General features: G+C 44.0%; 1 protein-coding gene across 1 annotated transcript; it reads right to left on the bottom strand.

The window, feature by feature from the left end:
- Positions 1–126: 126 nt before the first annotated feature.
- Positions 127–24,391, bottom strand: LOC136428954 (retinal dehydrogenase 2-like). Its single transcript, XM_066418803.1, has 13 exons — positions 24,256–24,391; positions 14,863–14,967; positions 8,251–8,391; positions 7,463–7,592; positions 7,209–7,270; positions 6,475–6,603; positions 5,160–5,273; positions 4,453–4,555; positions 3,933–4,117; positions 3,440–3,604; positions 2,130–2,287; positions 1,077–1,191; positions 127–267 (listed from the first exon to the last, which is right to left on the bottom strand). The coding sequence occupies exons 1-13, from the start codon at positions 24,325–24,327 to the stop codon at positions 235–237; spliced, it is 1,512 nt and encodes a 503-aa protein (XP_066274900.1). The 5' UTR covers positions 24,328–24,391; the 3' UTR covers positions 127–234.
- Positions 24,392–24,898: the final 507 nt, after the last annotated feature.

Below are 24,898 nucleotides of genomic sequence, written 5' to 3'. Positions count from 1 at the left end.
GCTATTCTACAATGCTTAGATAACAATTAAATCAAGAAATAAGTCAATACGTACGAAACGTTTCATATCAACCCCCACCCACCCCTGCGCCATTTATTCCAATCGCGGTTTAAACGAATGTATGTCCACTCCGGAAAAAGTCTTGTCCGTCATTTTCGGAGATGAACCAATCATATTCCCCGTCTCTTGTCAGTGATCTCGTTCCCTGAGCCTTCTTTACTCTCGTTCCCCAGTTTAGGAGTTCTTCTGTGGCAACTTGATGGTAACCTGAAGAGGGGGGGGGGGGGCACAGAATAATCAACTTTAACGCAAGACAACATCAGATATAGATACTATGCTGTATGCATTATCTATCATCATCATCATTCATTGGTCGGCTGCTTAGCAACGGTTTAATTGTTAAATATTCCAACATTTCCAAACACATTTATTTAACGAACTCGCTCAGTGAAAGGCCGTAGGGGGCCACTCCTCATCACCCTAGGTCAGAAACATCAATGCTCGAGACAAGTATGACCTCACTGACCCATCAGGAGAAGCAGGGGTTACGAAGGCTGCTCGGGAAATTCCCTACCCCATTCAGGCCGGAATGTTTTGATCCACTCACATCGGGGCATGCTCCTACTCTTTTTCGAAGGATGTGGTGGGTACCTTTACGTACTCAAGGTGTGCCTTTCCTCAAACATGGGACCTCCATTTAACGTCCTATCCGAGGGACGTCCTTAACCGAAGCTCGGTTCTCATTTACATCTGAGTGAAGTGAGGACATTTGTCTATATCAACATTGACGTTGCGAGTTTTTTTTTTCAAGTTTCCAAACATTTTTTTTTACCTGAACCTAAACGTTAGGTCCAGTCCAGTTCAGGTCCGGGGCTAAGGTATGCAGCACTACCCATGAGTATGATGTAGTGTACAGTATGTCCCTTACCGTCTTGACTTCTGTGTACTGCTCCAGCCCGTTTCAATTGTAAATGACTTGTCTTTGCCAGCAAAGCTAGCCCTTTTTAACAACCATAGGCCAGTATGTGTCCTGAACAGCCAAACGAATAGATAAATACATAAATGAATACCCTTACCGTCTTGACTTCTGTGTACTGCTCCAGTCCATACTCCCCCAACTCCCTCCCCAACCCCGATGACTTGAACCCGCCGAACGGTGCTTGTGGGTAAATTCTGTTGTAGCAATTCACCCTGCAACACAAAAACATGGATGAATATTTTAAAAAAGCAACTGGATGAAATTTTGAAACAGTCAGACGTTTCTGACAGCATCCGCTATCTTTCGTCAGTCACTAAGGAAAGATCTGGCAGAACCAGGTTCTATTATACCAAAACTCTGAATAGATATGTTAATGAAGTGAAGACAATTCCAGATGGTTCAATAGAATTTTTGCCGCATCTTATTACCTGGATGTCTAGCTTTCATCAACGTATGGATGAACATTGTTACACCGGGAAGGACCCCTACTTTTTCGATAAGTGTGGTGTTTTTCAGTTACGTGATCGAGGTGTGACTCTCCTCAAACACGGAGCTCCATTTTACGTCTTGAAGTGAGAAAAATAGTGTAAAGTGCCTTTCGTAAGGGCACAACGTTAACTGGACAAATCAGGGTTCTGGGCCAAACACCCTGCCACTGCGCCACCGCGTTATATAGATAGACGTTGTTGGCGTTATATATAGACCTTTCTCACGCGGCGGACATGATAGAATGAAAGCGATGCCCTTGTGGCAAACATTAGACCGATTCTAACTGTCAATCACAATTAGCAGTTCAGCCAATGGTTACCTGATAATTAGAGAATCGACCAATAAGGAAGTGGCTGCATGGCCGTCAAATATTTGCATTTCTATGTTTTTATTTTGCATTTCTACGTTTTGACGGAGGAGGGCGGGGACTATGTGATCGGTCAACAGAGCTCTAACTTGCTGCATCTTTTTTGTGCATTTCATTAGTTATAATATTGATACTTGGATATCATATTTTAAAACTTAGTGTGATTTAGGAGGAAAACTAAATCTGTACATTATTTTTGCTTCTTTGCTTTATTGGCCTCGTCTTCATTCTATCATGTCCGCCGCGTGAGAAAGTTGTATACAGATCGACGTTAGCGTTAGACCGTCCACCCACCAGACTGATCCGGCCTGTAAGCTGTTGGACAGCGTCATGGCAGTGTCCAGGTTCTTCGTGTACACGGCCGCCACCAGGCCGTACGGCGTGTCGTTGGCCCTTCTGATGACGTCATCGGTGTCCTTGAACTTCATGATGCTCATGACTGGGCCAAAGATCTGAGTGAGAAAGAACACTTCGTGTTATTGAATGAAGACCTTTATTGTACATGTTTGCCCCACTGGGCTAAGCACAGGTCACATGTTTGTTTGTTAACAACTATATACATATTCATGAGTATTACTGAACATAAACATCTACATGTAGCATACTCTAGTACTTTCGCCAAAAATAATTACTCAAGCAACTGGATAAAGTTTTGAAACAGTCATGACTGGCTGTTTCAAAACTTTATCCAGTTGCTTGAGTAATTATTTTTGGCGTATCTTACTACCTGGATGTCTAACTTTCATCAACGTATCTAGTACTTTCGACTTCCTCTCGCTTCTTGGCAATTGTATAAGTGTAGGAGGCTGTGTGATTAGATAGAGTTGGTTTATCGGCTGTAAGAAATATAAATTTCTCTCTACTATTCAGGTATCTGAAGAAGGGGAATTTACTAAACAAATCACTGAAAAGAATTATTCTCTCGCTATCGTACAAAGGACAGTCTACACTAAAATGTTCTTCTTCTTCTACTTTACCTAGACTACAAAATTGGCAGATTCTTAATGAATGCTACATTTCGTATGATAAGGCCTCATTACGGTAGTTTGGATGATTTAAAACATAAACATATGCTGTCTGCTCCTGACACACTCTGCACTTATGAGAGAGAAAATGGGAGCTGAACATATTTCACTACCAATGGACTAACTCCATACTGTAGTGGCATGTGTGGTCCAAGGGCCATAGAAACGGAGATGGGCACTGCCCCAATATACGAAAGGTGTGGTGAGGATTTTAGTTAACTATTGAATATTTCACTACCTCTTCCTTCGCTATGGTCATAATGTCGTTGTCCTTTTGCTGTTAAAACATGTACAGGCATGGCAACTGGTAACCATACGGCATCGTGAGCTCCTCGGAATCTCTTCGGTGCAGAGAGTGTTACCTGTCCGCCCAGGTCAATTAGTACAAGCCGGGAATTTTTACTGTGTTGGTTTTAAATAGTAATCAGAGAGGCCGGCTGGGAAGATTGGTTGTCAGAAAAAGGCCAATGCTAATCAGGACTATACCAATCCTACGCCGGCCCTTGGAGGTAGACTGGATACCTGGTCCCTGGCGTAGAGTTCAAGTTTTATGTCGTGTAAAAATGAAGATGTCCTTACCTCTTCCTTGGCTATGGTCATGTTGTCGTTGACGTCGGTGAAGACGGTAGGCTGGATGAAGTAGCCCTTCTCCCCGGCCGCGCCGCCGCCGCACTCCAGCTTCGCGCCCTCCTTCTTTCCGCTCTCGATCATGGACAGGATCTTCTCGTACTGATCCAGATCAACCTTCAGACGTATAAAGGAGAGTGGATTCATTCCTCAAGCTAACCGACATCTTTCACACCGCAGTCGTCCCTCAGTAAGACTTCTGGAGCCGCATAGTTCCCGTTTAGAACTTTTATCCAGCATAGTACCACGACTGGTTTCGCCGCGACGGCTTTTTCACGTGTACAGACTAAATGACACAAGTACATGAGGTTCTCAGACAATCATGTTCAGATGTAATATGCTTTCATCCAATACATGGTTACTTTGCTTCGAAACAATTCCCTGGAATAGACGGTATCTAGACTTGAGGTTGAGGGTGCCTACAATTGAAACCTTGGTGCCTTACCTGTGGCCCGTTCTCGTTCCTCGGGTCGAAGGGATCCCCGACGGTCCGGCTCTTGGCGCGCTCGACGCTTTTCCTGACGAACTCGTCGTAAATGTCCTCGTGTACGTACGTCCGCGAACCGGCGGTGCACATCTGGCCCATGTTAAAGAACAGCGCCTGGTGGGCCTCCTCTACTGCAAAGTCCACTGCGAAGTCAATACACGAGTTAGAACAAAGACAAGGGATGCTTTTGATAGAAAATTGGATAAATATGAGCATGAAATGTTAGGTTTCTTCACTGTGGATTGTAGGACCTACCCTCCGTTGCAGACTTTTTCTATTACAGCAATAAGAAAAAAATGTAATAAGAAAGGATTTCAGAAAACCGTAACGTGAAAAGGAAAACAGCCTGAAGGAGGCAAAGTTTGACCAAACATTCGCGCTTCGAAGGGGCTCATCCTCCTGCAGTATTCCTGCCGAATTCTACAATCCATAAGCCTTTAGGAATGTTTGCACTTTGAAAAAGATGGTGTGTACTTACAGTCTGCGTCGGGAAATATGATGGCGGGGCTCTTTCCTCCAAGCTCCAGCGACACCCGCTTCAGGTTACTCTTCCCTGCCGCCTGCTGGATTATCTTACCGACCTACAGGGGAAAGAAACAGAGCAGAAAACAAAATCAGCAATGAGATTGTGGTCTTGGTTATCCACACCAACGCCAAGTATCGTGCCCGTTAACGGTACACATGTTTGTGTAATTTCTACGGGAAGGGGTAGCTTCCTTCTTCTAGGGTCACATTTCCAAACTGGGGCCCGGCCGGGAAGTTTGCGGGAATTAAAAGTATGATACAACAAAACACACAAAGCTTATTTAAAAAAAAATCATGATGAGCATAATATATGTATATCTAATGATTTACACATTCATTTTTCGTTTCCGCAAACTAGCCCGGCTGGGCCCCGGTTTAGAAATGTGACCTTAGCATTGGCAGGCTCTACGAATGAGCTTCTATGGGACTTTGTCGCCCGACCCTCAAGAAGAACGCGGCTACTGCCCTTGGTGCTGAATACTCATCACAACAGTACCGAACGGTTGTGAAACATTCCGTCGTTACCAGGAATACTTTTCCAGCATTCATTACAGTAGTCATCGGTGCTGAATGCGCATCACAACAGCACCGAACTGCGTGCTGTGGCTTTACATTGTACAAGGTATCTTAATAATCAGAGAAACTCTACAAATATCATACCTCTGTGGACCCGGTGAACGCCACTTTCTCGATGTCCATGTGTTCGGAGATGGCGGCTCCCGCTGTCGGTCCGTACCCGGGCACGATGTTGACGACTCCTGGCGGGAAACCAGCCTGAATAGAAATAATAGTCAGAGATTAAATTACATTATAAAAATATTTTAAATCTACTTATTAAAGTATGATATGTAGATTTAACAAATGAATGTATTTAGCTTTTTCCATTGATCAGTTGCAGCGTTTGCATGCGGTCGCATATGTGTCATGCAATTCAAAACTGCCTGTTTTTTCTTGCTCCTTTGCCATATAAGGCAAAGGCTGAACAACAAATTTAGAAGGTCTTGCCATATAAGGTCTTATTGTGTGCGACACAGTGTTGAACCAAGTACCATTGACCCATTCAGCATCGAAGCATGGAAGGTAAAACCAAAAACATGGCGTTTTGTCGCCCTCTGACGACCAAACGCAAAAACAGCTTTACTACGTCCTACTCTTTAAGCAAAGGCAGAAACGTAATGCTCTGTTGCCGATACACTAAATCTTTACAAATTTCAGTGAATAAAAGCTAGCAGGTAACACTCAGGGCTGCGACCAAAAGATTGACATATTACGCAACGAATTTCGTAGACAAAGAACGGATACAAACCTTTTGTTAAAACCATACTTTTACATCATGCATTATATTCCAATTTTGGTAGCTGAATGGTCGCTTGGGGATCGCTGTCTAATGAAAAGGGGGTTTAACCAGCAAAAGTACTGTAACTGCAGACATGTTCGCTGGGATTTGATTTCGCGGTAGGGAGAAAATGGAGTGTTCGCGGTCGTTCTGAGTTCGCGTTTGAAACAATAGCAGCGCTACAGTCACACAATGGAGTGGCTTTTCGCGATGGATTTACTTTAAGTTCGCGGTTAAGAGTTCATCGCTAAAACCGCGAACACCACGCATTTACAGATGGGCGACGAAAGAGTTGAGAAACACCTTATTGTTTGATACATGCTTGATTGGTATGTATGGTTTCTGTGCATAGAAAGGACCAGAAGTAAGAGTAGCAAAACTACGAAAACCACGCTCTCATTTTCTCGGTTCCAGTGCGGAAAGTGGCATCAGCACTGGAAAACCAGTGCTAAACTTTCGTCAGCAATGGAAAACTTTCTTCGGCCGGATCGGCCTCAGCACTGGTTTTCCAGTGCTGAGGCCGATTCGCCGTTGATTCGAAGGCGTGGCTTTCGTAGACTTGCGGACTAGAAAACTGAATTTGAAAATCGGACTTCCAACGCGCTGAAATCGCATTGGGTTTCTTAAACTCATCCTTACCTCCTTGATGAGAGACGCCAGGTACAGGGCGCTGAGGGGGGTCTGTTCTGCCGGCTTCATCACCACCGTGCAGCCGGCACACAGCGCAGGCGCGATCTTCCACACAGCCATCATTAGCGGGAAGTTCCACTGTACAACAGCCGGAAATGACGACGTTTAATTTACTTCCGGGTCAAGGTTAGCAATACAGCCAATGTATTTTTAGATATAATTTAGAAGTGAACTTAACATTATTGTCGTACATGATGGATTGATATAAGATTATACAAGTGAAGTCAAATCGGTATCTTCAGTTCCAACCCTAGGTTCCTAGCCTGAGTGTCATCCTATTTAGTTTCAGGTTCATGAATGTAGTTTGGTGAAGGTAGAGCCCGGAATTAAGCAGGACGACACTCAGGCTGCTTGGTTCCAATCCACGGGTAGAGATCGCGATCGGAGTCTGTGTCCACAGGGATCGCGATCAGGATCTGTGCCAGTACAATAGGCGATAAGTATGGCCGTAAAATCGGCGATTCTATCAGTACAAATCCGCTGCTGACAGCGACTCCGATCGCGATGTCCACCGGTACTGAATCTACGATTCTGTCAGATCGCGATCTCTACCCTTACATATATACATTCATATGATGTAAAAAGTACCAATGACTCGACTACAAGCTAATCATACTAAACATCAGTTTATGTTAATAGTGAAACTGTTTCCTGGTGACGAGCGAAACAACACTGGTTCCTACCGGAATGATGGCGCCACAGACTCCGACTGGCTCCCTCCGTGTGTAGGTGAAGTGGGGCCCGTCTGTATGGTGTGGAAAAGGAGAATTAGTCGTCGTATGTACACAACATTACATCCTTATCTCTTAATATACACCATCTAGAATACAATAAGTTATGATTTTACGTGGTTTGTATACATAGCGTACGATGAATAAAGAACTAAGCAGCTGTTAAGATATACTATAATAGAATATGTCGAGGAAAGTCACCGTACCTGTAGGAATCGTCTTGCCGTGGATCTTGTCCGCCCAGCCGGAGAAGTACCGTAACGTTCCCATGGACCCCTGCAGGTCCACGAACATCGCCTGGATAAACGGCTTCCCGTTGTCCAACGTGTCCAGACTCTGTAGTATTGCAAATCAATGAATCAATCAATCAATCAATCAATCAATCAATAGCTAAACAAACAAATAAATAAATAAATCGATCTGCAGGTCCATGAGCATGGCCTGGATAAACGGCTTCCCGTTGCCTAGCGTGTCTAGACTATGCAATATTGCAAATCAATCAATCAATCAATCAATCAATTAATCGATCAATCAATCAATAAATCAAGAATCGATACAAATCTAGTGCACAGAAACTTCATAATAAAGTGAAAGTATGATGAAAAGGAGAGTGCAAAGGAGATTTTTGCACATTACAAGTTGGTGTCAGATATAATATAATAACTTTATTGCACAACAATTGTACAAGGTACAAAGTACGGCATTGACTGGTACATAGATAACATTCTATAAGGCTAATCAATCTATCTAATACAATATTATGTATTAGTCTATCTTATACAATATGGTGAAGTAGTCTATCTTATACAATATGGTGAAGTAGTCTATCTTATACAATATAATACGAGTACAATCTCCTCTTCCAAAATATTATCTGCGACCTGATGAAACTATTCACGGAAGCAAGTCTCATAGTTCAAACATATATGGTCAAAGACTGGGAGACATTTTACTGTTTAGTCGAGCAGACTCCGGACTGTGAAAGGAAACTCACCGCCAGGTACATGGAGTCTCTCTCTATGAGGTCCGCCAGTTTACTCAGCAGGCGGCCTCGCTGCGATGCGTCCATCTTCCGCCAGGGGGACCCCAGCTTGAACGCCTCTCGGGCAGCCTTGACGGCCTTGTCGACATCAGCCTACGAAAGAAGATAAATGTAGATGTGAAATGCGATGCTAAATACCGTTTATGCTGCCGATATACTGTTTGTTTGCTTATTTGTTTGTTTCTTTGGACCTCTATCATTTTCGATAAGTGTAATTATGCCACCTTGTCCTTGTGGCACAATTATTGGAGTTCGAGAATTCGGTGGTGCATGCAAGGAAAGCGCTGTATTCAAAGAAAGTCATCGTTCCCATATTTGCGAACGCATTAAATTTAGTTGTTTTTGAGTAAATGAGCGGACTCTGCCTACAGACTAATATTCTACTAGCCAAAGTTTGGCCGTTTGCCATGTTATGTTCCTGGCTGATGCGGAACTTTCGTGATCTTTATTTCCGAAGTCTGCTCTCTGCACAATAACACCGACACGTCTGCGTCGCCCGAAAGTCGAAAACAGGCCCTCATATCGGGACCCTGGCGATGATAACTGCTACCACAACAGATCGGGTCGGACATGTTATCCGCGGCGGTGCCGACAGCCGAACGGCAGCAGCGACGGAAGGCAGGAAGGGGGTGTCAAACCGTCTTTATCGCGAGTAATCGGGTTTCGTTCTCCGGCACAAATCTCCATTAGGCCATGTTGATTTGATTACTGTAAATGTAGAGATGTTCGCGGGGATTTAATTTCGCGGTAGGGAGAAAATGGAGTGTTCGCGGTGGTTCTAAGTTCGCGGCAGCACTATACTATACACATACTGCTACAATATGGGACACAAATGTTCGCGGTGGTTTTATGTTCGCTGTGAAACGGTCGCCGCGAAAACCACGAACCTAAAACCACCGCGAACATTTCTGCATTTACAGTATATGGATGACATCCGCGCGCGCAACAATTTTCGTGCATTCAGTCCACGCAAAACAAAGTTTTCTACCATACTGTAAATCATGCAAAGCAGCTATAAAATGAGAAAACATATGCCGTAAATTGCAAAAAGATATCTCGGAAAACGGATACTAATGTCTAGAATACCAAACTCCGAGAGAAGAAGATGTAGAAGACCAAAAATGAAGAATCCGTTCTTTGATATACCATTCTCTGTGTGCTTAGTCATCTGTTGAACCTTCCTGACCACATAGATTTAGTAATGAAGGCAACATTTTTTTTGTCAAACTTTTTTTTTCGCACGCTCGCATCAGTTTTGGGGTTCCCGGAGGATGTCATCCATAGCCTGAACTCAATCAAGCTCCTGTAACGGCTTGCCGCCCTGTAACCGCATAGCCGCGGGGAGGGGACAGAAATCCCCAGACAGCTGGAGTTTGCGTTATACAGACTAGTCATCCATATCTGTATCTATATAGCCTGTATAACCGCCATTAGGCGCAACACACCAGCTTCACAAGCACGCGACGCGGCAGCAGCTGGTTATATCACACCGAACGGTCTGTTACACCTAGTCTTCGCATATCTGACTGCAACCGTTCTTTAAAGCTACTTAGTGAAGATGCTCCTACAGTACTTGATGACAACGAGTTCCATTCCACTATGGTTGTCGGAAAATACGAATTTTTGAACACATCAATCCTTGGCTGATAACTCTGGTACTTAAAAGCATGACTATTACTAGTCCTCTTCTGAGATGGACTCTTCCTATGATCAAATCAACATGGCATTAACTTCTCGCGTGTGCTTCATCTCCAAAAATTGAAACGGGTCCAAGGAAAACCGCTCAGAGATTGGGTGACGTTGTAAATTACCCCGGTGTCATAGACCGGGCCTCTGTAGACCCGACCCCGGTGTAACAGGCTGTTTGTGCCCCCTACAAATGTAGCCCCCCTGACCCCCGGTGTTGTCACAATATCATCTTGCTTCCACAATAAATTTTCGGACACGAGACCGCAACACGCAGAGGACAGGTGGTCTACAGTATACAGTACAGTACTGATGTCAGGTGGCAAGGTGCTCTTGTGCCTGGACTTAAAAGTTAGAAATTAAAGGCGCTGGTACGTCGATGAAGATTAGACATCCAGGTAATAAGATACGCCAAAAAAGCAATTACTCAAACAACTGGATATGATTTTGGAAACGGTCAGACGTTTCAAGTAGCATCCACTACTTTTCGTAAGTGACAGTCATCCCTGGAAGGCCCCGATGTTGTGCCCTTGTGGAAGGCACTTAACACCTATTTCCTCGTTGGACCATGGGCCTCGTCACTGTACTCTCCAAACTTGATAAAAAAACAGGTGAAAACTAAGTTAGTATCTTTAGTAGCGTAAAGCTGGAGGTTCCGTGTTTGAAGAGAGCCACACCTCGATCACGTTATAAAGACCCCACCACACTTATCGGAAAGAGTAGGAGTCCATCCCGGTGTGAGGGGATCAAACCTTACAGTCTGGCTGGGTTGACATTTTGAAAAAGGTGATAGTCACCTGTCATGTCAATCCTTCCGCAAAAGTGGTAAATCTCGATAAATTGAAGTTTAAAAAAACAACAACGCAGTTTTGAAACCCAAAGCACGTGCACCATAAGGAGTGGCTCAGTCAGACAGAACATAGCGAGTGGTTTGCGATCACGCTATTCGGAAGAGCTCCTTCATAAGATAAATATTTTCGCTTAATGCGGCCGCTGCCGTCAGACTCCCTTCCAACGATAACAACAAAAATTAATGGTGGCAGCGAGTACGAGAAAACGCAGCCTCTTCCTACGGAGTCCCCTGTATGTAATATTATCCTCTCCAGGTCGACACAGATATATAGCCTTCCCTTCTCTCCGTCCCGACCCTAATCCGACTGTCATCCCGGCGGGCCGCCGTCTACACAGACCCCGCCAGGGGTTGGGCGGGGTCGGGGCTCGGCGATCGATCACGGCACGGTTCGGACAGGAGCAAACACACCGGGAGACATCCAAGCAATCAATAACTCCTCAGGAATGTGTCCGTGCAGCCTCGCCTGTCATATCGGATACATACTGGGCCTACTACTGCGTAGTCTAGTGGTAAGTGACCCTGCCACTGGACAAGACTGCTAGGGTCACATTTCCTAACCGGGGCCCTGCCGGGCTGTTTGCGGAAACGAAAAATCAAAGCGTATGTCAATACATCTGCACAAGCAATGCTCTTAGATAATTTTGGGTACGTTTTGTGTTTTTGTTGTCTTTTATATCATACTTTTCGTTCCCAAGGACTGCCCGGCCGGGCCCCGGATTGGAAATGTGACCCAAGCATAACAGGTTGGTAGTTCGAATCCCGACTGTTGTCAGAGACATGCTGGTACAGTACGTAGTCCAGTGGAATATGTCCGTACAGCCTCGCATGTCATATCGGATACATACTGGGCCTACTGGTACGGTGCGTAGTCCAGTGGTTAGCCACCCTGCCACTGGACAAAGACTTAAGCCCCCCCCCCCTCTCACTGGACCCGCGGCAAGCTGACGGCGTCGCTGCGGCCGATTGAATTGACAAAGCTCTCAACGAATCTTTTTAAGCTTTGCGTGTTTTGTTGTCTTTTTGGTCGTACTTGCACGTTTTGAATGATATTCCCATAAAAAAGACTAAAGTCAAGGGTAACGCAAATCCAGTTTAGGTCGAACCGACGTCGCCAGCGTGCCGCGGGTCCGGTGAGAGGGGGGGCTTATGGGGTTAAGTGGTTTGAATCCCGACCGTTGTCGCTCGCCTGACATGCACGCTACTGGAAAGGGTTACAGTCCTTAGGACGGAACATTAAGCTGTGGTCAGAAAAATCAGGAAAAGTGAGAAAATTGCGACCTGTTGACGTAAAAAAAATCAAATCATACCAGCACCCTCACAATCACACATGGTTAATTCCTCACTCAGTTTTCTGACCGTTGCTCAGAAGGATGCCGACGTGGGGTGCCGACGTGGGGTCACTGACCGACCGGTCAGGCAACACCTGAATGCCAGGTCACCTGTCATACACGGTGGGCAGGTGGCACACAGGTAGGAGGGACAGGTGCGATAAGATTTTAGAATGTTGCTATGACGATACCGAGACCGCATCTCAAATACCAAAGCACGGAATAGATCTAGAGTCAAGCGAAACATCGGTCCATACCAAGACCTTTTAACCACAGTCAAGAAAAGAAAAGAAAAGAAACTGAAGTACGTGGTGCGGCCACATGTGTCACGGTCATCGGGACTAGCCAAAACTGTCATGCAAGGAACCGTCCAGGGAGGAAGAAAGAGGGATAGGCGAGGGAAAAGATGGGAGAATATGTGGAAAGGACAGACATGACAAGTGAAACATTGAGACGAACAGAAAACCAAGTGGGGTGGAGAAAACTGGTTGTGAGATAATCTGTGGTGCCCCAATGGTGAAATAGAAATAGCTAGACTGAACGATAGATGAGGACGATGCGATTGCGATCATAATATGCTCGTTCTCATTCAAATGTACACATTTTGTAATCTCCGTTACCGATTGAAATAAGACGTTCCTGGCATTAGGATATGCCACATATAAGATGTCAAAATGTAGTTTTTATGACGATTTAAAACTTTTCTAGCTTTTAAAAACGGCAGTGTGGTACCTTATATGTGGCATATCTTAATGTCAGGAACGTCTTACTTCTAACGGTAACGGAGATTACAAAATGTGTACATTTAAATGAGAACGACGTAATAGTCGCTTCCCAAGCACCAGTCTAGGATATCTCCGTCCACCGACGTGTACCAAACGTTACATTACCGCGTCACTCTCAGTCGGGAAACGTTCGGACATGCTGCAATGTGAAGGCCAAACTTTCTGACATTTCATACTAAACAAAACGTCGCCTAGCTCACGCGATGATGGGGAGAGAATGGTTGAGTTCCGTCATTGCGTTTTACGCTCCTGTCATGCACACAGTCGACGAGTTACTAACATCTACTAGCATAATTTCGCCGGGGTTCATAATTTTCATTCTGTGTGACAGGGGTATAAGACACGTCTAGCCTGAATTCAATCAAGCCTCATGTGACCGCTCGCCGCCCTGTAACCGAGAGAAACCCCCGGACAGCTGGAGTTTGCGTTATACAGACTAAAGAAGCACAAGAAGACCTTGTTGTTTTGCAATCCCATTTCGTGCTGTGTGACAGGGGTATTAGACACATCGATTTCGTCTAAAGGTTGGTTTGTTGTATGTTCCCAACACTGAGACCACAAACGTCTGTCACCATAACCTTAAATGTGGCGCTACTGGACGAGAAGCACAAGAAGACCCTCTCGTTTTGCAATCCCATTTCGTGCTGTGTGACTAAGTCTAAGGTATAAGACACATCGATTTCGTCTAAAGGTTGTTCTGTTGTACTTTCCCACCATTGAAACCACAAACGTCTGCCATGATGACCGTTAATATGGAACTACTGGTCGAGAAGCACAAGAAGACCCTGTCGTTTTGCGATCCAAAAACGATCCATCTTTGTCACCAGAATGTGTGACATGAACCAGCGGCCAAACATGTGGCGATTCTTGTTTGCAACATTTTCCATTTTTGCAACATCCTCCAAAGACCCAAAGGTTTATTCTAAGATTTTACGGTAACTTCAAGCGGTGGAAAACCAATTTGGCGATAAGAGTGCACATAATTCTTCGGGCCCGTGACAGTTTCCGGAGGGACCATACGGAAAAGGGTTTTGCTTAGCGGGTGATAGATGACCTGTGGACCCGCTATAAATCGTCCGATAGCCCCGTCACTCAAAATCCGGTCCCGGGCGGTCAATACTCTCCAGAGCCGTGGACAGTTGGGTAAATCTCGCCTCACGTACTTTTGAAGGAAAATATCACAAAGACAGATCAAAATATCAAAATACCAAAGATTCGATCAAATTCGGTCCCTTTTTCACTTAACGATATGATCTATCAGTAAGCGCAATTTTTGCAAATTACAGTTTAACTTTGTTTCAGAATGACTTCTATCAACACTGATCAACTTTTGTGTCGCGTGTGTTGTTACCTCCATCAAAAATAGTGGTATTGTTTTTGGTGTGTCTGTCTGTCCGTGGTATTTTTTTCAGCATAACTAAGAACTTGGGATAGATTTCGATGATATTTGGTATGTGGGTAGGTTTAGATTCAAGCTTGATGGACCACTTGACATGTCCTTGGTACTGCAGCAGAACTTCCGGTTTTTGTACATTTGTCCTGGGCACGCTATGGTGTTGACTTTTTGGTGGCAGATAGATTTGTTGTAAAGAAAAAGAGATGTAGGTTTAGGCCCCCTAGCAACTTGTTTTGGAACTGCAGGGGCTTTATTGGCAGTTGTGCCCTAGGAAAGGCCTACTGGCTGTACTTCAGATGAAGGCACTACATCAGCCTCATTACTCAGATGGGTACCTACTGGCTGTACTTCAGATGTTGGCACTACGTATATACATCAGCATCATTACTCAGATGGGTACCTACTGGCTGCACTTCAGATGAAGTCACTACATCAGCCTCATTACTCAGATGGGTACCTACTGGCTGTACTTCAATAGAACATTTTCTTGAATAGAAAATAGACTTGATTTTTCACCTTATCGCCCTCCTGGATGTCGCATATCTTCTCTCCGGTGGCGGGGTTGATGGTGGAGAAGGTCTTGCCGCTCTCAGACTTGTGCCACTCGTTGTTGATGAAGATCTGCAAAGACGGAGGAAACATTAGAGTTAAGTATTTGTGCTGCATATACTTCAGGTTTGCTATGTTAGTTTAGCGATTACGGGGTCTTTCTTTAGATATGAATTGGTATGGAATTTTTCTTTTTATTTGAGTTGAATGTGTGATAGTTGTGTGCCGATTTGTTAAAAAATAGAGAGAACGCTAGCGACCCCCCAAAACACCCCTCCCGATGAAATGGTATGGCTACCCTGCGACGTCACAAAATTAAGATGGCGGCCACCACACATGCCAATGGATCCAACAAAGGTTTTGCTACGCAAACCTGTAATTAGGCGACTGGTGAACACACAAACCATCTTTATTGACACAACAAACGTACATCGACTTTCGCACGGTCTTCTACAACTATACATACAAACAAACAAGTGGATACAAACAAGTTAATCTACGCACAAGTATATGAATAAGTCCACATGTTGCGTTTGACGTATAACTTACACTTCTAGTTCTAATGTCTAGACATTCTTTGATGTATTTACCTATTTGTACACATTAAGGGTTGCCTCCTTCTAGAATGTAAGCGAATTTATCTATAGGATAGAATGTATTATCTGTATCTGTATCAATATCTATATTACCGGTATAACCGCCATTCGACGTAACACACCAGCTTCGCAGGCACGCGGCGCGATAGCAGCTGGTTAAATTAAACTGAACGGTCTGCATCTGTTACACCTAGTCTTTGCATATCTGACTGCAACCGTTCTGTAAAGCCATTTAGTGAAGATGCTCCTGTAGGAAATAATAGATGCTCACACTCTGGATGTCTACAGTTGCTATCTCCTACACTCCTACAGTACCTGATGACAACGAGTTCCATTCTGCTATGGTTGTCGGAAAAATACGAATAAAACTCTGTTGTTGAGCAAGCGGAAAGAAAGTTGAACAGCTTTGAGCTTTTATCGTCATATCGTGAACAATCTATGATAAACAATAATACGTTTATTGCAAATTCCTGCCCGAAGGCTAATTGCAAATAACATACATAAAAGAACAGGGTACAAAATAGGTATAAGAGCGGCTAAACTAGATTATAAAAAACGTAATTGTCTATAACTAGTGAAGGCAATGGAAGACGTAATGTCCCACCTTGTCTATAATTTGTGGGTTTTTGGTAGTTAAAAGAAGAATAGTCTTTTCTTTGTCTGTCAGCTTAGAGCAAGTCGGATAGATTTTCGTGGTCTGAATAGACAACACATTTCGTGCATTATCATGAAGTGAACAGTTTGAGATAAAGTGTATTTCGTCTTCCACGGCATTCGTACTGCAATACTTACAAAGTAAATAAAGTGATGGAGGAAAAATCAGCCGACTGATAAATATACAAACCGCCAGACTACATTCGCGCCGACGTAAACAAACCGAGAGTAAACGACACAGAAGAAAGAGCCCGTTACAGTTCCAAGCTCTTAGGAGAGAGGCGCGCGGCGACTCTCTTTGAAGAGGTCGATATTTTATGTCGCAAGCCAGACAGCATGTTGTGATTAAGGTTTTCGTTTATGTCAACAACTTTCCAAAACGTCGTCAGCAAAATTCTGTTGTAATCTTTAGGAGGGACGACAAGGCGGCCATACGTGTAGTCTTGTTTAAAATGCCCTATATCTCCAATGAATCTAACAAATATGTGGGAATTACAAGCGAACGAAGTAGATGAATTATGAATTGACTGAATAAAGTATGCACAATCGTTTAAAAAACTTACAAAATCATATTTGAAGTAATTTCCGTAGCTCGTGAACGGAGATTGTTGATCTGATCTGACAAATATCACGTGAGAATTACGAGCGAATGAAGTGAATAAAGCATTAATGGACTGTAAAAAGTATCTAAGCATTTAAAAGACTTGTAAGTTTATATTTGAGGTATGAAGTGATCTTCATAGCTCTAGAACGGAGATTGTTGATCTCCGCCTAGCCAGACTGTTTCCCCCGGCCCAAAACAGGCCAAGTCCTCGGCTCTTGGGACAACATGCCCCCTGAGTAAGACCCTGAGAAACATGATAGATAGATATAATAGGATACATATTATAGAGATCCAGGCTAGTCTTCACCGTACGGTCGTCCTTTGAACTTCCGCTAAAGCACTTGTTTTCCGTAACGCGGTGGCAAACCCGCCCTAACGACGTAACAGTAGCCCCTCGTTCTGTCGCTATTATTCCAGTTATCGAAGCCAAACTTCCCGAGAAAAGCACTTCGCCGTCGTCTCGCCGCGGTGGCAGGCCTGGCCGGCATGTTCCCGTCAATAAATAAACAGAATATAAATCAAGCTGATTATTCTAGCGGGCTGCGACATAAACAGACATAAATCATGCCGATAAATCTTGTCGGAACGCGCGGGGGATCCGACAAATCGGGGCCAGTTTACAAACGGCGACCTGTTTTTCTATACAGTCCGTGCCGCCACCGGCGGGAACTCTGACCACTGCGTACCTGGCGTTCTGAGCGAAACTAGGACGGTCGTAAATATGTCGGCGACGTGCCCTAGAAATCCTACACATGTCCTAGGGGGGCCAAAGTGAAAGGTTCCTAAGGTCTGGTAGCCAAACCTGTTACAGCTCCCGAGTTTTTCCTCCTCTTACGCAAATAGGATGAAGAGACTCCGCAGCTATGCATATGACAGGTTTGTATACCAGGCTAAAACTTAGCGAAAGGTTTATGGGAAGCATTTTTGACGGGACAGGAATAAACATGATTGGTCATCAAAACTCCACATAAGTTAGAATGTACGTTACCACAAGTAAACGTCAGTGAAAATTTCGATGTCGGGAAGTACAATTCTATTGCCTTTAGAAATTGAGAAAATTACAAACGTTTCTCTTCTTAATGGTTAGAAGCGATAAGTACTTCACTAGATAAATGGCTGACCACATCTGTATCTGTACTTTCAACGCCTCGTTGCCCAGTGGCTTGGATTATTAGGATATCAACAAGATAGTACAGTCCTACAGGTTAAACCGCAAATCTTGACACTTGACTGATGGCTTCTCTACCATCATTGAGTCCAATACCCTCCAACTTGTGTAAGCACAGCTGGAGATGGGGAGTTTCGTACGAAGTCTGTTCAATAAAGATTTGTTATGACCCATATCAGCTTATGGTAGGAGGCTGTATGTTTTTTTCTAACAAAAAGCGAACGAGGAAGCGGACTTTTAAAAATGCAACAATAGAGAAGAGCACTAACTTTTGCAAAAACAGGCGCAAACAAGATAGATAACGTTCTCCATAAACCTTTTGTCAGCTCAGTCAGTGTGTGCGTGAGTTGGTGTGTATGCACGCCAGTGTCGCAGTTCTAAGAAGACATCCATCGTCCAACTTTAGGCGTACTCTCAATTTACACGCTTCCTATGACGTCGTCTACTTTTGAAATAACAAGGAGGTTAAAAATTACATATCTAGTGAGATGCTCGGCTCCCAACTCTATATTACCTCTAAGTAGTCAAAGTAAAACCTTTGCTTTCATCTGTTGGCAGTCGGAGTAGCCTCTACCAGGCTCCGAGGATCGCGGGTCGCCTATTGGATTCTCTCTCCGTAGCAGACTATCCTTAAAAGCATACTATTCACTCTATTAGGCCAATTTCTACTATTTTCCTAATCTCCAAGCCGATTTAACGGTTGCAAAGACCGCATCGAAATGGCAGAAGAAGTTTACTCGGGTTGCAATAAAAACTTCTTCTCGGTTGGATACGGTCTTTGCAACCGTTAGATCTGCTTGGAGATTACTATTTTCCCAGCCATCCGCGGAGCCTGTTAGAGGCTAGCGGCCGAGGACAATGGCCCTACTTTAACATCACGTGTACAAATGACGACATCCTATTATTTTACCGCCCCGCTTCCGAAAGATCTATAATTACGTCATAGCCGCCAAGGACGTCCTGTTTTTATCTCGAACGCTTCCTGACTAAGGAACTCTAGTCAACATCAGTTCACACAAACTCCACATTGACAAAGGCAGACACAACCGCATTCCTTTGTAGCAAAGAACTTACCAATATTGTAATTTAGATAGAACTGAAGATGAGTGTCAGTGTCTTCAACTGTCTTGTTGATATTACGTTATACAACAGTGTGAGAAATAGCTTATTTTATTGTATACGAGATAATTTCCATTGTTCTCGACATTTAGATAGCACGGAAAATCCTGTATACGCATTCCTTGTGGAACCAGACAAACCGTGTATTATAGGCTCCATATAATTTTCATACATCTACAATTGCCTAAGAAGCGAAAAAGTTGAACACGTAAATAGTAAAATACATTAGTCTGTATAGATGTAGTAAGATATCACGTACTACTATCCCTGTGATTATACTTATGCTTTATCACCATGACCTGCACCTTGCTTGTAAGATTGTTTCTGTGGATTTCTTAATCTAGAAAGGCTTATAGAAATTTCGGATATTTTCGTGAATAAGCTGTTTCTTTCGGCTTCGAAATTGGGACATTCGCAGACAAAATGTAGTTCATTGTTGTACTAACTACAGGTTTGATTTCTTCTTTGAAAGCAATGGAAAATAAAATAAAAAGTCCCACACTTTCCATAATGAGCGGGTTGGATGATTTCAGAAGGAATATGAGTTTCCGTGGATTTCTTAATCTAGAAAAGCTTATAGTTATAGAGATTTCGGATACTTTCGTGAATAAACTGTTTCTTTCGGCTTCGAATTTGGGACATTCGCAGATGAAATGTATTTCATTGTCCACTGATTTCGCAAGATTGTTTCTTTGGATTTATAGAGATTTCGGATGCTTTCGTAAATAATCTGTTTCTTTCGGCTTCGAAATTGGGACATTCGCAGACAAAAGTTCATTGTTGTACTAACTACAGGTGTGATTTCTTCTTTGAAAGCAATAGAAAATAAAAAAGTCCCACACTTTCCATAATGAGTGGGTTGGATGATTTCAGAAGGAATACGAGTTCCCATGGATTTCTTAATGACAATGACAATGACAATGAACTTTATTGCATATTCATGCCCAGCATGGGCTAAATGCATTAGGTAACATAAAGTAAAAGAAATGGAACATTGTTATATATTCCATCTAAATCTACAGAGTCTCTTCTCTCTTCTTGAAACATTTATCTAGAAAAGCTTTAAGACATTTCGTGAATAATCTGTTTCTTTCGGCTTCGAATTTGGGACATTCGCAGACAAAATGAATTTCATTGTCCACTGCTTTCGTTGCAGACTGCTTATATACACGTCTAAATAAAGGTAATGCATTCATTCATTGTCGTCATTCGCGCGCACTTGTTTGTCGTCTCGCGGCGAAAGACGTCACGGGCGCGCCGTCCGTTTGATATATGGCCGCTGTTTAGCGAGTGTTTGCCAATTTGCTCAACTAATAGAATAATGTGTTAGATAACAATGCGGCGTGTGATAGCGGCGCGCCTCGCGTGGAAAATTAATGAGGATTAAATTAGCGGCATAATTGGGCGAAAGGCGGTAACTAGGATGGTCGATGGACCCCATAAATCATTCAGACACCGCTGTCTCAATATACGTCCGGGGCGTGCTTATAACGGGCTTTTCATGTGCGGGCAAATATGAAAAACGATCACGGTTACGGTAACTTGGTAAACGATACAAGTTCTGTCGACGAAGGTTAGACGTCCAGGTAAAAAGATACGCAAGAAAACAGTTACTCAAGCATACTCTCCACCTCGGGTTGGCGACACAACAAAAACGATGACAAAGTAGAAGGCATGACAAAAACGCCTAAAAACACGTTAAAAACCAGCCGAAACCCTAGCTCTGCTTGGAGAGTAACTCAAGCATCTGGATAGATTTTGGAAATCCAATTCCCAAGATCTATCCAGTTGCTTGCGTGACTGTTTTCTTGCGATACAACTTTACAAGACATACAAGTTCTGGCGCTGTGGTACAGTATCTTAGTCTCAAATCAGACGTTAGGATCTGGCTCACTCTCTGTCTTTTGGGCCTCTTTTTGCAACATTTAACTGACTACATTTTGAATCATTTGTATACAATAGTTTTATGTACATGTACTTAAAATAGTATTATAGCTTGTTGTACTGTCCATGTCAAAATTCCAATGTACTTTCTTGTCTTGGTCAGTAGGGCTAGCCCTTTGTAACAGCAACAGGCTAGTTAGGCAGCCCTGGCTGTGTGTCCTGAACAGCCAAACCAATAAATGAAAATAAATAACTTAGTACTCTGTTCTATTAAATGCAACGCCGGTAAATAGAATTCTTGAAAAACGTTCTAGATGTTGACGCAAAACAGCGAGAATGCTCCAGACCCTTACATCTGCTTTGAGATTACCTAATCAGCTGCAGGAAAGCATAACCCCACTCCTGTACAGCAAAGAGGTGACATGTTTGCTGATTTAGATAAGGTAGGGGATGAAGTGAGTTTCATTGTACGTCGTAGTTTACATGATAGTGATAGAAAGACTTGTTTTAGTTATACATGAATATGCATGGAGGAGAGAGACAGAGAGAGATAGAGACAGAGGCACAGAGAGTAAATTACTCCGCTAGCCTATAGATATGTTAGTAAATTATCCTACAGAAAAATTCAAATTCCTCGTGCGGTTTGATATCAGCCGATTTTAGCTTAACCTATTTCCCCCTACATTGCCATCATCATTATACGGTTAGCGCGTTGTAAATATTACCGTAGTGCAGTGACTTGCATTTAGTCTAATGGGGTCAAAATGTATGATAAAGGTACAATTCATTCACTCAATCGATCAAAGATAAGAAGCCAGTTCTACACCAACTATTAAACACTCCTCACAAAGTCAAATCGCAATACATGGAAGTGCCCCTACGCACACCACACTTCCTGGCCTGGATACCAGACCCACAATCTCTAAAATGATAAGAATATCTATCGTGTTTACTGTTAGAGATTGGGGGTCTGGCATCCATGTAGGCTATAGCCTCCGTTGCAGATTCCTTCCGGCTGTTTTCTTTTTCAATTTACAGTTCTATTTTCACATTTTTTTCTTATTGCTGGCCGAGAATTAGAAGAAAAAATGTAATAATAAAACTGTAACTCGAAAAGGAAAACAGCCGGAAGGAGTCTGCAACGTAGGCCACTAGGCTACACCTTTCTCTGCTTTCTACACAACGAAAACACGGGCTGCTGTTGTGTGTATCACGGGACACCGGATGGCACACAGACTTTGGATGTAGGTGAGTCACGGACGCTCTCACGCCGGTGTACGGTACACGAGTCCAGGTCGCCCGACCAGGGTACACACGACTCTCCAAGCAGAGGTTGGTGGAGAGGATTGTAACCTTTTTATCACGCTGTGTCCCGTTTTCTGTCAGCACTCTCTACCACAGTGTCGATCGGCGGAGAGTGCCGACAGAAAACGGTACATACGATGAAAAGGTTACAATGGTGGAGAGTGCCGACAGAAAACGGGACATAGCACGATAAAAAGGTCACAATCTTCTCCACCAACCTCTGCTTGGAGAGTAGGTACAGTAACACACGCCCTGCAACCTTTACAAATCTAGCCTCCTTCGCAGGCTCTACCGAGTCGGGCTTTTCGGGGGGCTTAGAAAGTGCTCTTTTCGGATGGCATAGTTCTAATTGTGCTCGGTTTCCCGTGTGCTGCCTCCGTAGAGGATTCACAAGAAACCTGGTACAATCATAACTGATTGATGCCATCAGAAAAAAGCACATTATAAGCCCTCAAAGTAGAGCCTGCGAAGGAGGCTACCAAACCACACTTATCGATCGTTCACCTAGGCTAGTGCGGACAAAAGACGGTTCCAAAATCTAACCGCGAGGGGTGGAGAGTTTGAAAAGTAAAACGTAAAAACTACAGCGTAGAATCGCAATACTACAGGTTTCTCTTAACATGTACCAGCGGTTGTGCTCCGAGTCTGGTATCCAAACGTATCATAGCTGCCGTGTTTCTTCGCCTTCTTACGTTAGGCAGAGACTCCGCAGCTACAGTAAGTTTGGATACTGCACCAGTCTATTGTGCTCCTACTATGCGCACCTAGTTCTAGTCCTGAATCAGCTGCATTTTCTACTCAAAGCATAGCCTTTTCTAGCGAGAAAACTCTTACTATTTATGTCAATTAGGTCGATTTCCACTATTTATACAAGTACTGGCTATTTTGTAGTCCAGGAACTGAAACCAGAGGGCTACCGGTACCCATTACCCCCAGTTAACTCTCCAAGCAGAGGTTTGCCTCCGACCTGTTTTGGATGTCTGTTTAAGCGTTTTGATCGGACCTCAGTCTTATCATATTTTGTCAGGTAGGTTGGCCAGGTAGGTTGGCGGACAAAAAGAAACTTGAAAAAATAGAAAGCTCGATAAAAACGCATAAAAGGGCGTCCAAGACAAGTTGGAGGCTAACCTCTGATTGGAGAGTTAACTGGGGGTAACGGGTACCGGTAGAACTCTGATTTTCATAGACTGATGAAACATTAGCCAGTACTTGTACGAATAGTGGGGATAGTTCTCCCGCCAGAGAAGGCCATGCTATGAGTAATAAAAATGCGGCTTAGTAAAAATTTAGGGCTAGAACTAGGTGCGCAAAGGGGGAGCACAGTGGTACCTACAGTTAAGTTATATGCTATTAAATGATAACATGCGCGGCGTTGTGTCCGGTAGCGTGCGGGGAAACTCCGGAGTTACATATTAATCAAACCCCGGGGCTCCGGAGGAATTTGCTGAGGGAGATTTTATACCAGACCAAATGTACCGTGATCGGCGGGAAGCAGTTTACTTTAATATGTTACAAGAATGACCTGAGCACACAGCTGACCCGCGGATTGAATACAAACACACAGTCCACTTTCCGCCTCTCATCGCCAACATGTAGTAACAATGTTACGTCTCTTAACAGCGTTCAGCTCACTTTTTCTGGTCAGTCGCGGACGCAAAAAAGGGTTCATGATAATTTGTACGGTACGTCCACGTGCCTGTGCTCGCTATGTCACTGATAAACCGCACGGCGAGAACTCTAGTCTATAAAATGATTGCAGGGCAAACTATCTCAGTGTAGACGTCTTGTTACTCTGATCATTCAAGTACACAAAGAATATCTACTTGGATATCCGGACATGGGAACAAGCATGGACACCTTGATTCCGATCGGCAAGCCAAGATAGCCTTACAGATAACCCTAGCAGAAGTATGGCTTCTCGAGTCGAGCGAACTTTAAACAGAGAAGGTTTGCACTAGCGGTATAGCCACCTGCTTGGGGTGTATAGAAAGTCTATAGAAAGCGCCACAAGCCCGGGGCCTGACACTCACCTCGGTATACTTGATCTCCGGGTTGCGTTGGGCTAGCTGGGCTAACTGTGCGAACTGGGCCATGTTCTCCATGCTGACGGTACGGTGAGTTTTGCTGGTGTAGTTTAGCAGATGCCGGGCCGAGGGGGGTGTGCCCGTTATAAAGTCTGCGCCCGCAAACACCCCCACAAAGGAGGCCTCCCATTGGTCGAATCTCCTCGCTCGCTCCTCTCTGATTGGCTGGCTGTCGGGACGCACAGGCCCGGCTTTCGTAACTAACTCGGAGACTTGGAGGGTTTGGGGGGCGACACCTTGACAGTCTACCTACCTCACATTTCTCACATAGGACCAATTCCTCGCTACGCGACACGTGGGCTAAGATTTCAACACAAACATCGCCGGTTGAACATGATGGAGTGCTCGGCCTCGTCGGAGGGGAAACCCTTCCTGCACCGCGCCAGTCACACGTGTTGGCCGTGTCACCTCCACGTGACGAATCGGACATGACAGGTCGTTTTGCTTGCATGAGGAGCGCGCAATCGCGAGATGATGCCAGATATGAATTTGTAGAGTCGACATTCCACCATCTGTTTCTGTATCTATACATTATTAATCGTCGGCACTAGTCTGGAACAGACTTCTTTGGTGGACTGAGAAATTGTAG

The sequence above is a fragment of the Branchiostoma lanceolatum genome, chromosome 2 (genome assembly GCF_035083965.1).
Source record: "Branchiostoma lanceolatum isolate klBraLanc5 chromosome 2, klBraLanc5.hap2, whole genome shotgun sequence".
NCBI classification, from domain to species: domain Eukaryota; kingdom Metazoa; phylum Chordata; class Leptocardii; order Amphioxiformes; family Branchiostomatidae; genus Branchiostoma; species Branchiostoma lanceolatum.
This window is presented reverse-complemented; position numbering and strand designations above follow the sequence as displayed.